The 12,369-nt window shown below is 39.2% G+C and overlaps 1 protein-coding gene across 3 annotated transcripts in view; it reads right to left on the bottom strand.

Moving 5' to 3' along the window:
- The window catches only part of ralgps2 (Ral GEF with PH domain and SH3 binding motif 2), a 413,674-nt gene that overhangs the window by 67,128 nt on the left and 334,177 nt on the right, over positions 1 to 12,369 (bottom strand). For all 3 annotated transcript variants that reach the window (XM_067990774.1, XM_067990772.1, XM_067990773.1), the window contains 3 exons: positions 10,888 to 11,025; positions 10,712 to 10,802; positions 3,641 to 3,708 (listed from right to left, as the gene is read on the bottom strand). In XM_067990774.1, the coding sequence (XP_067846875.1) occupies positions 3,641 to 3,708; positions 10,712 to 10,802; positions 10,888 to 11,025 (297 nt within the window). The remainder of the gene's footprint in view (positions 1 to 3,640; positions 3,709 to 10,711; positions 10,803 to 10,887; positions 11,026 to 12,369) is intronic.

Raw genomic sequence — 12,369 nt, 5'->3', positions numbered from 1 at the left:
TGGAGGGAGGGAGGGATGGAGGGGGAGGGAAGAAGGGAGAGAGGGAGGGGGAGGGAAGAAGGGAGAGAGGGAGAGGGAGGAAGGATCCATTAATTTGAACTTGATTCAAGCCGAGGTCCCAGAGGTGAAAGGGAAGTCTACTAACTCACTGCACCACCAAATTCTCCTCTTCTAATGGAATGGGGACATTAAATCATGATACTTCAGATTAATCCTGCACTCGCAACACATGGTTGAAGTTCAAAAAAACTGTAGCATTGCCAAATTCCAAATATGGAGTTTCTGTACATTAGGATTACATTACACCATCTCTTTCAAATGCATTTGAGTCATCATTAAACTGAAAAAGACTTCAAATCTTTCATCATGTTTCTCAAAAAGCACTGAAGCGCGGTAGCTAATGAAATGCAGCTGGCATTTTACTCACATCAGTGTGCATTTTACTCTTTGGGTGCCTTTTCATTTAGATACTAGCAATCTGAAAGCCGGATTTTGAAGTTGTCAGTCCTTCATGGCACAGATTTGGTTAGACCTGACCTAAATTACAGCTCACTGACTCTGTGAATTTCATGAAAGTACGTTTCAAAAAATTTGTGTATTGGGATTCCCTGTAAATACTGCCACCAGGGACCCCTCAAAATACTGATACACTCCCAATGGCCCTCTTGTCCTAACTTCCAAAAAACAGTCAGTGACCCACAGGAAACCAGAGTGTTTATTGTAGAAAACACATTTTAATTAAGAACTTGCATTTATAAAGCATCTTAACATGTCTCAGAAACATCTCAAAGTGCTCCACATATAATTGCTTTAAAGTGCATTGTCTTACATAGGTGAACATGGCAGCCATTTTTCACGTATGGATATTCAACAAACTGTATTGAGATAAATGACGAGTTAATCTGCTTTGGCGATGTTGTTTGAAGGAGGAATGTTGGCTATGATACTGGTATAAATCCTTGCTCTTCCTTAAGTGTTGCTATGGGAGCTTTAAAATTCATAAGAATTCATAAAACCTAGCCCAGCAGAATAGGTGGACAGGATCTTGGTTTAATATCTCACTGAGCAGCTCAGACAATGCAGAACTCCTTCAGTACTACGCTTACGTGCCAGCCTAGATTTGTACTAAATCCCTAAAGTGGAGCTTGAACTCACAACTGTCTGGCTCAAGAGGACAAACACAAGAAATAATATGCCTTTAAGTCAACAAATAGAAATATTCAGAAATGTGATGACAGACGAAAGAAGTTTGATGACATTGGGGATGCTCTCACAGATCTCCTTGGAGCCAAGGACATGAGTTTGAAAACCTATGTAATATCTACATAACAAAATACATATGAATTGCTTGAATGGCTAATTAGCAAAAGTTTAAACTAAACTATTGACCTTGAAGTTGGCATGAACAGTGAAGCCAAATTACTATTTGGTTCCACAGCCCATAGCCTTTGAAAGGACCAACACTGAAATAAAAAATGACTATTACTAATTGAAAGCAAGAATCCACTACGGACTACACTGGAAATGTTGCAAATTTGTTTAACTGGAGTGACTGGGTGCAATGAACTTCAATATCTAACCCCACCTTCAGTCTTCAGCAAAGGTTCTTGCATTGCTTTGAAATATTCCATTCCAGATACATGAAAAAGCTGAATCTGTCCTTCTTAGAAGGTTGCATAGATAGGGAAACTCAATCAACAATGTTAAAGATTCACCGTGATCTAATACCTACTTAGAAGTTACAACACAGAAACAGGCCATTCGGCCCAACCAGTCCGTGTCAGTATTCACCCTCCATGCAAGCAAACAGTTCTAATCACATTTGCTTACTCTGTTCCCATATCCCCGCAACTCCTTTTCATTCATTCACCTATCCAATCTAATCTTGAATATTGACATAGTTTCTATCTCAACCAGTAACTCTGGAAGTGATGTTGCTGTGTTCTTATGAATTCCAAAGACTCACAACTCTCTGTGTAAGTAAGTTTTTCTTGCTGTCTGTTCTAAATCTCTTACATTGAATCTTCCATCTATGGCTTCTTGTTTTAGACCCCATAGCAACTGGAAACAGTTTGCTTCTATCTACCAGAGGTCTCCAGTTTAATATTAAAACGATTTTTCACAGAACAAAGCATATTGTAATTAGCTGAAACCTATAGGAGGTGATGTTCTCTGACGGAATGCGCAATAATCAACCCAACCTACGTGTTCAACTCTACGTGTCAACTCATGATCTTTAAAACGGCCATTAATTTTGATGTGAAAAGTCCTATATGAACGCAAGAACATAAGAAATAGGAGCAGGTGTAGGCCATATGACCCCTCGAGCCTGCTCCATCATTCAATAAGATCTTCTACCTCAGCTCCACTTTCCCGCCCGATCACCATATTCCTCGATTCCCTGGTCCAAAAATCTATCTATCTCAGCCTTGAATATTCTCAATGATTCAGCATCCACAGCCGTCTGGAGTAGAGAATATTCCAAAGATTCACAACCTTCTGAATGAAGAAATTCTTCCTCATCTCAGTCTTAAATGGCTGAGGACACCCAGATCTCCCTGAACACCAACATTTAATAGTTTCTCACCATTTAAAAAATATGGTAACATCCAAACTAAATACCACTACATATTAACCGGCACTTTAGGGAACAATCTATTCACAGCAACCTAGAGGATTTCTCTGATGATACAGTCAGGCTGTCACCAAATATGCGACTAATCAGCATAGTGACAGTTAATTTAATTTCTCCAGAACTGAGTGTTTTCAAGTATGAGATATCAACAGTATGAATTAAGACTCAAAAACACCAGAAATGGCTTGAAGACCAGCTAGAATAAATGGTGCGATCATCCTGGCAAAAGTACAGCAGATTTTAATGATAAAATAAATGAGAGAAAATTAGCCTCCATTACAAAGGCATTTTTATTATGGGTTGAATAACTCCCCTTTTTAAGCAGAGGACTTCAATTACCATTTGTGACAATAGCTGCCAAATTTGCTGCTGCATTTACGCAATCATAAACTCCCACCTTAAAAATCAACTTTTGTCTTTCAAGAAAGCAACAGGTTTATCTCTCAAGTATTTAAATGCAAAATATATTCCTGTATCTAATAATCCAAGAGAGAAAAAGAAGTTTATTTCACAATTTAAAACAACTTCACCATGAGGTAACTTACCTTGTCGTAGAGGCTGGTAACTTATGTTTGCTTTCCGAGGCTAGGTACTGAACAAGGACATTGGGAGTAACAAAATGTTACATTTCCCTGACCTATCTCAGACATTTACCTGAGGAAGGAGAAAATCTCCGAAAGCTTGTGAATTTAAAATAAAATTGCTGGACTATAACTTGGTGTTGTAAAATTGTTTACAAATATCTCAGAAGATGCAAAGGTGATTGCAGCTCCAAGCAGGAGCTCAACACCTCATTGTGAGTTTTCAGAAATAATTATTATTTCATACTTGCATATGTTTTACAGACACACAGTGGAGGACAAAGTTTGGTCTTATCTTGGCACAATGCTGTAAACAACCTTGGAAGCTGAAATTAATGATCTACTATTAGTCTCTTTATTACACCAGATGCAATATGCTGAGAAGGCCAAGTTATTTAGTGCATGAGTACAACAATTCACTTACCGGCAAGATCCTCCCTTGAGGCAGTGGATTGCGGTGTGCTGGTGCCAGGCTCAATTCTTAACGAGAGTCTGCAGGACAAAGGTGTGATGGAAAGGTAGTGGGAAGAAAATGGAGGCAAGGGTTCAAAGATGTGGCTTATATCCATCTATAATTTGACTGCTGTTACTCTTAGCTGCCAGTGTGCAGTCTCATCATCTAACAGGCATGCAGCATTTTCAGTATATCTTTACAATTACTAAGCGGAATGGCACAGAAGCACAGGTGAAGATCTGCCCCACCGAGAGGACTCTAATGTCCTTTACCGACAAGGTTATCAATAACTCATTACAATTGGATAACACTGTTACACTGCAAGACTTCCAATTATTTTAATTTTAGTAGGAAATAAATTTATCTCAATGTATAGAGCATGAATTATAACCTAGAGAGGTAAAGTAAAAAGAGAACATGAACAGGCATGATGAGAAAAAAAGCCTTGAAAAATTGCAGAAGCACTGTAAAGAGTGCCCAGGCTTTATTCTAAGAAAGCTCAACCCTTTTGTGGCCATTTTGGATGTAAAGTATGTACACATATTTACAAAAATACTACTGCAACAAGGTGATTCCAGTGTATTCATCACTTTTAAGCTTTTCTGACTTGCTAAGCCCACTGCTCTTATAGAGGAGATGGAGTGAAGACCTCATCACCCTTGTGGTTTTCATTATCAAGTGCTTAACAGAATTATTTTTACACAGCCTTTCAAAAGTCCATCTGGGCTTCATTTGTTATGAACTTTGGGATAGAATGTACAAAACTGGTTAAGTCAAAAAGAGGCATGCCTCATGTCTGCAAAAAAATCTGCCAATGACAAGACTTCATTGCACTCACCAATGAAGAGTGGGTACACAACGAGGGAGTGTCCTCGCCTTAAGTCACTTGAGTGTATTTATTCCTCTGAAATGGATGGATTCAGGGTTCAACAGAGATGCCTTGTAAATATTATTTATGGAAAATATGAGGGGTGGAGAAAATATCTATTTACAATATACTTGCACCTAATGCTTCTCTGAAGTCCCTTTTGCCAATTTGAATGAAGGAACTTGAATGTGACATAAATATGTTCAAGGAATGAAGAAACCGTATCTTGAAAATGTAATCTAACATTATTCCTTATATGTTGAACCACTTATACATGACAGAGGCAGCTGAACGGATGGTCTCAATCTTAGTGACAAAGAATTCCTCGAGTTCGACCTCAACTCCACTTTCCCGCTCGATCCCCATATCCCTTGATTCCCCTAGAGTCCAAAAATCTATCTATCTCAGCCTTGAATATATTCTACAACACCAAGTTATAGTCCAGCAATTTTATTTTAAATTCACAAGCTTTCGGAGGCTTCCCCCTTCGTCAGGTGAACGATGTCACCTGACGAAGGGGGAAGCCTCCGAAAGCTTGTGAATTTAAAATAAAATTGCTGGACTATAACTTGGTGTTGTAAAATTGTTTACAATTGTCAACCCCAGTCCATCACCGACATCTCCACATCTTGAATATATTCAATGACTCAGCATTCACAGCCCTCTGGGGTAGAGAATTCCAAAGATTCACAACCCTCTGAGTGAAGAAATTTCTCCTCATCTCAGTCTTAAATGGCTGACTCCTTATCCTTAGACTATGCCCCCTAGTTCTAGACTCTCTAGCCAGGGGAAACAATCTCTCAGCACCTACTCTGTGAAGCCCCCTCATAATCTTATATGTTTCAATGAGATCAACTCTCATTCTTCGAAACTCCAGACAGTATAGGCCCATTCTACTCAACCTCTCTTCATAAGACAACCTTCTCATCCTAGGAATTAATCTAGTGAACCTTCATTGCACCGCCTCCAAGGCAAGTATATCCTTCTTTAGATAAGGAAACCAAAACTGTACACAGTACTCCAGGTGAGGTCTCACCATAGCCCTGTACAACTGTAGTAAGACTTCCTTACTCTTGTACTCCAACCCCCTTGCAATAAAGGCCAATATGCCATTTGCTCTCCTAATTTCCTGCTGTACCTGCAAACTAACTTTTTGTGTTTCTTGTACGAGGACACCCAAGTCTCTCTGAACACCAACATTTAATAGTTTCTCACCATTTAAAAAATATTCTGTTTTCCTATTCTTTCTACCAAAGTGAATAACCTCACATTTCCCCACATTATACTCCATCTGCCACCTTCTTGCCCACTCACTTAATCTGTCTATATCTTTTTGCCGACTGTGTCCTCCTCACATCTTACTTTCCCACCATGCTTTGTATTGTCAGCACACTTGGATACATTACACTCAGTCCCTTCATCTAAGTCATTAATATAGATTATAAATAGCTGAGGTCCAAGCACCAATCCTTGCGGCACCCCACTAGTTACATCCTGCCAACCCGAGAATGATCCGTTTATCCCTACTCTGTTTTCTGTCCTTGAGCCAATCCTCTTTCCATGCTAATCGAATACCCCCATCCCCATGAGCCCTTACCTTGTGTAACAATCTTTTATGTAGCACCTTATCGAATGTCTTTTGAAAATCCAAATATACCACATCCACTGGTTCCCTTTTATCTACCCTGCTAGCTACATCCTCAAAAAACTCTAATAAATTTGTCAAACACAATTTCCTTTTCATTAAACCATGTTGACTCTGCCTAATCATGTTATGATTTTCTAAGTGACCTGTTAGCACTTCCTTAATAATGCATTCCAGCATTTTCCCCATGACCGATGTCAGACTAACTGGCCTGTAGTTCCCTGTTTGTTCTCTCCCTCCCTTCTTAAATAGCGGGGTAACATTTGCTACCTTCCATTCCACTGGGACTGTTCCAGAATAGAGAGAATTTTGGAAGATCATAACCAATGCACAACTATCTCTGCAGCCACCTCTTTTAGAGCCCTAGGATGTAAGCCATCAGGTCCAGGGGATTTGTCGGCTTTTAGTCCCATTAGTTTGTCCAGTACTTTTTCTCTAGTGATATTAATTATTTTAAGTTCCTCACTCTCATTTACCCCTTGGTTCCCCACTATTTTTGGTATGCTTTTTGTGTCTTCTACTGTGAAGACAGATACAAAATATTTGTTTAACGCATCTGCCATTTCCTGATTCCCCATTATAATTTCTCCTGTCTCAGCCTCTAAGGGACCAACTTTTATTTTTGCTATTCCCTTCCTTTATACATACTTGTAGAAGCTCTTACAATCCATTCTTATATTTCTTGCTAGTTTACTTTCATATTCTATTTTCTCCCTTTTTAATCAGTTTTTTGGTCGTCCTTTGTTGGTTTCTAAAACTCTCCCAATCCCCAGGCTTATTACTCTTCTTGGCAACATTATAGGCCTTTTCTTTCAATCTAATACCCTCTTTAACTTCTTTAGTTAGCCACGGGTGGATCATTTTCCCATGGAGTTTTCATTTCTCAATGGAATGTATACTTGTTGAGAATACTGAAATATTTCTTTAAATGTTTGCCATTGCTTTTCAACTGTCAAACCCTTCAATTTAATTTCCCAATCTACCTTTGACAACTCACCCCTCATACCTATGTAATTGGCTTTATTTAAGTTTAAGACTCTAGTTTCTGACTTAAGTATGTTACTTTCAAACTCAATGTGAAATTCTATCATATTATGATCACTCTTTCCCAGAGGTTCTTTTACTGTGAGATTACTAATTAAGCCTAACTCATTATATAGTACAAGATCTAAAACAGCCTGTTCCCTGGTTGGTTCCATGACGTATTGTTCTAGGAAACTGTCTTGAATACATTCCATGAACTCGTCTTCCAAACTACCGTTGTCAATTTGATTTGCCCAGTCTATATGCAGATTAAAGATTCCCATGATGACTGCATTTCCTTTCTTACAAGCTCCTATTATTTCATTAATACTCTGACCAACGGTATTGCTACTATTAGGGGGCCTATAAACTCCTCCCACCAATGTTTTCTGCCCCGTGTTGTTTCTAATTTCCACTCATATTGATTCTATTTCCTGATTTTCCGAGCCAAGATCCTTTCTCACCACTGTCCTTATGTCACCTTTATTATTAGAGCTATACCCCCTCCTTTTCCATTCTGCCTGTCTTTTCTAAATACCATGTATCCTGGAACATTTAGTTCCCAACCTTGGTCATTTTGCAACCACATCTCTGTAATGGCTATTAGGTCAAATCCATTTATCTCTGTTTGTGCAATTAATTCATTTATCTTGTTATGAATGCTCCATGCATTCAGATAAAGAGCCTTCAATTTTGACTTTTTACCATTTTTTCCTGCTTTGACCTTACTTGTTGTTGCACTATTATTGGTAAGCTCTCCGTCCCTTCCTGCCACACTCAGTTTATCTTTATCCAAGTCATACACTGTTATTTGTGTTAACTTTTCTCATTAGATTTCTAAATTTCCCCTCCCCCCCCCACTTTTTAGTTTAAAGCCCTATCTACAGCCCTAGTTATTCGATTCGCCAGGACGCTGGTTCCAGCCTGGTTTAAGTGGAGCCCGTCCCGTTGGAACAGCTCCCTCCTTCCCCAGTACTGGTGCCAGTGCCCTGTGAATTGAAACCCCTTCCTCCTTAGCTCCTCAAACTGCCTCAGTAGAGCCTCATTCTTAATTCTACCTATGTCGTTGGTTCCTATGTGGACCACGATGACTGGATCCTCCCCCTCATGCTCCCAGTTCTTTTCCAGCTGTGAGGAGATGTCCTTAACCCTGGCACCGGGCAGCAACATAGCTTCGGGACTCTCGGTCGCGGCTGCAGAGAACAGTTGCCAGGGGTTCCCAAGCTGCAAAGGGGCAACATAAGGAAATAAACTGCAAAACCCAATTTATTATTCACTGCATAGTGAGGGGTTCTGCTTCATATGGGAATGAAAATTACCAGGACTAAGAAATGTTTTTTGTTCCAGAGAACATGGAAGTTCTGTGCACTTGGTTATAATGTAACAATCAATTTTCTGTAGAAGATTTCCTGCACCATTATTTGCTGATACAAATGAAACGCAGATTTAGTTTTTGGAAGAAGTGAGATATGATGTAACTACCATCAAAAGGTTCAGCAACTCTCCAAATTGAGGTAAGAGCAAGCATAGCAATAGTCTTAGATGGATTAAATTTAGCACAAGGTATTCAAGGTAAAAATGGATCTGACATAGTTTATCAAGCGCAAGATTGAGGTCAATATTACTTACCTATTCGACAAACCATTTGACTTTTCAAATATCCTTCTTAAGTGTGGATACCAATAGGTTAGTTTTACCCATACAGTTCATAGTTTGTTGAGTTTGGGTCAGTCAAAAATAAAACAAACCTGAATTTTCCCAAACCCATTCTAATGAAGGTCCAAAGTAGGTTGGGGGTAGAAAGAAGATCAGAACTTCAAAATATCTGGACAGATAAATATGTGAATGTAGACAAATCTATTAAGTCCAGAATACAATCTCTTTTTGTGTCACAATTCTCGGGGATGTTTCGACACAGCTGGGGGATGAGACAATAATTGTACTCATCTAATGGTTCTGGGTGTACTATTCAAGGTCTCTGAGAACTTGTCTTGCATCTCATCAAAGATCCCACTTATTTTGGACACCAAAAATGTCATTGCCGTAGCAAATTGTACCAATCCTAATTTTGTAGGTATGAGGCAATGGATGCAAAGCCTTTCTCCAGTTAGGTTCTGAGAGGAATTTCTTGAGTCAGGTGACTTTTCCAGGCATCTGTGGGAAATGTGTTTATTGGAAGATCTGTCGGCAAAAAAGTCAACTCCCCATGATCCTAAACTCCAATAAGTGCAACAGCAGCAGAGTTCACAGTTCTGTAAATTGTGGGCTATTGCTAAACATCGTAAACAAAATATGTGAGCATTAGTCACTGGGAAGGATCCAACTACAAATCATTGTAGATCTCAAATCTGGTTGATGGTATCATCAGAACCTGAATGTGATTTAATCAGAAAAGAACCTCCGAAAGCGGTGGGCCTCAACTCACCAGAACAGAAACCATAAAAAAGAGCCCTGATTCGCAGCTGATTTGTAGGTCAAAACTTCGCCAAAAGAGTAATTCAGGAAAAAAAGAGAGAAACGCTTAATAGTTTTTAAACCAAAAACACATTCTTTAAAATGCAAGTTCACCAACTAAAATGACTACAAAAACATTTTCATGTGAGGACAGACAAAGAAAGATTGATTTGCATTTATATAGCACCTTTCACTACCTCAAGATGTTCCAAAGCGCTTTACAGCCAATTAAATACTTTTAAAGTGTCACTGTTGTAATGTAGGAAACGCGGCAGTCAATTTGTACACAACAAGCTCCCAACAGCAATTAGGTAAGTGACCAGATCATCTGTTTTAGGTGTTGGTTGAGGAATAAATGTTGGCCAGGATACCGGGAGATCTCCACTGCCTTTCTTCGAATAGTGTGGTGGGATCTTTTACGTCTACCTGTGAGAGCAGATGGGACATCGGTTTAACGTCTCATCTGAAAGATGGCACCTCTGACACTGCAGCACTCCTTCAGTACTGCACAGAAGTGCCAGCCTAGATTAAGTGCTCTAGTCTCTTGAGTGGGGCTTGAACCCACAACTTCCTGACTCAGAGGTAAGAGCGCTACCAGCTGGGCCAAGGCTGACACCTTGTTTGTGACCACAAAAACAATTCTGAACTGAGGAAAAATATCCCATTTATTTGGTATGAAGCTTTCAAAGGCACTGTGGTCAAGGTGTATTTTTCTCTGTTGGGCGGCATAATTTATAAATCAAGAAAAATGAATGCGCTACAGGAAACTGTGGAGCTTGACAATGCTAAGAAGATAAATGGCCTGAAGTGTAGTTAAGGAATGTGTGTGCATTGGAGAATGCTGGCTGCTTTAGTTGGATTTAATGCTTCAGTGTTCAATTTCTACCCTGCTCAAGAGGAATTGGTGCATTGAAGTCAGGAAGGTTTGTTATAAATGGAAGAACAATTCTGATTTTTAAAAAAAGATCAAATCATATTTAACACGAGAAGCACCATCACATGTAATTGTAGCAAGAACTTATGGAAAAAGCTCAGATAGAAGGAAACCTACTTGTAATTGTCATCTTCAACAAATTTCTGAAGTTCTTCAATATATCTCACTGAATTCAGGTATTTTTGAACATGAGGCAGCAGAGGGATATCTAAAGAAAACAAAATTAATCAAACAAGCCTTATCTAGTTAGGGAATTAAAATTCATCAATGGAGGAATAGCTCTAGTAACTCACCATAATCACAGGACTGCTGAAGATCTGAAATGATTCTCAAAATATTGTTCATTAGGTTCGATCTTTGTTCGCTTTCAATGATGCTGTGCGTGGATGGGTACGCTGAGTCAATGTACGTCAAGTCAGACAAATAAATGCCTGTAAAACATAAAAGTAGAAAGAAGCATGATGAACTGAAAATTGTGCAAGCCTTAAAAAAATGAAATTTTGAAAAATTTAGGGAAATGATTCACACACCAATTAAAACATTACACTTGAAAATGGATGTGACTGTAGAGAAATTGCACGTTGTGTGGATAATAATCCTTGTTCAGTATCTGTTTTCCAACACGTAAATGCTCGCACCCAGCAGCTGATAGCATGAAGTCAAACCTTTTACCAAAATAGGTGAAGTGCTGTTGATCCACTAAATCATTTTTTTTTTTAAGAAAAGGGAGTCACTGGTGGGGCCGCATTTAATGCCCATCTCAAGGTGATGGTAGGCTGCCTTTTTAAAGCGATTGTTTGTACAACTGAGTAGCTTGCTAGTATCTGACTATAAGTAAGCCTGCTAGGCCACTTCAGAGGGCATGAAGTGTCAAACAGGTAGTGTGACCTGGTAAGCGCGGCAAGTTCCCTTCTCTGAAGGAAGGAGCTTAGTGAACCAGTTTGCCTGTTAAAACAATCAGGCAGCTTTCACAGTAATTTTTTTCTGGTGCCAGCCCACAAGTTACCTCATTTACTGAATTCATTTTCACAAGTAGTCATGATGGAACCTGAACCCATGACTGGGTTGCCAGTCCAGTACCATAACCACGGCACTACCATGATCCGTGTTGGTCAACAAACTTCAGAAAATAATTCTCAAAGTTACTGCTGGTGGCTCAAGGCACAATGCGAATTGCAGACATGAACTCACATCCCAATCTTATCTATTCCACTGTGGAGAAATTGTAAACAATTTTACAACACCAAGTTATAGTCCAGCAATTTTATTTTAAATTCACAAGCTTTCGGAGGCTTCCTCCTTCGTCAGGTGAACGATGTGAAAATGAAATCCTCGAAATGAAATCGCATTTATAATTCACAGAACAATGCTTGGTGAGTACAGACAGTTTTTTCAACTGCCCGTTGCCAAGGCAATCAGTGTGCAGACAGACAGGTGTTACCTGCCAGGTCTCAGAATATACAAATCACCAAAAAAAAACAACAAACAAAAAACATTTTTTTTTTTTTTTCACATCGTTCACCTGACGAAGGAGGAAGCCTCCGAAAGCTTGTGAATTTAAAATAAAATTGCTGGACTATAACTTGGTGTTGTAAAATTGTTTACAAAAAAAAAGAGATAGAGAGTTAGAAACATAGAAAAGACAGCAACTGACCCGTTATATTAAAAACAGATAACATTTGTTCGCTGGTGGGGTAACGTGTAGCGTGACATGAACCTAAGATCCCGGTTGAGGCCGTCCTCATGGGTGCGGAACTTGGCTATCAATTTCTGCT

Source organism: Heptranchias perlo, chromosome 9, assembly GCF_035084215.1.
Source record: "Heptranchias perlo isolate sHepPer1 chromosome 9, sHepPer1.hap1, whole genome shotgun sequence".
NCBI lineage: Eukaryota > Metazoa > Chordata > Chondrichthyes > Hexanchiformes > Hexanchidae > Heptranchias > Heptranchias perlo.
This window is presented reverse-complemented; position numbering and strand designations above follow the sequence as displayed.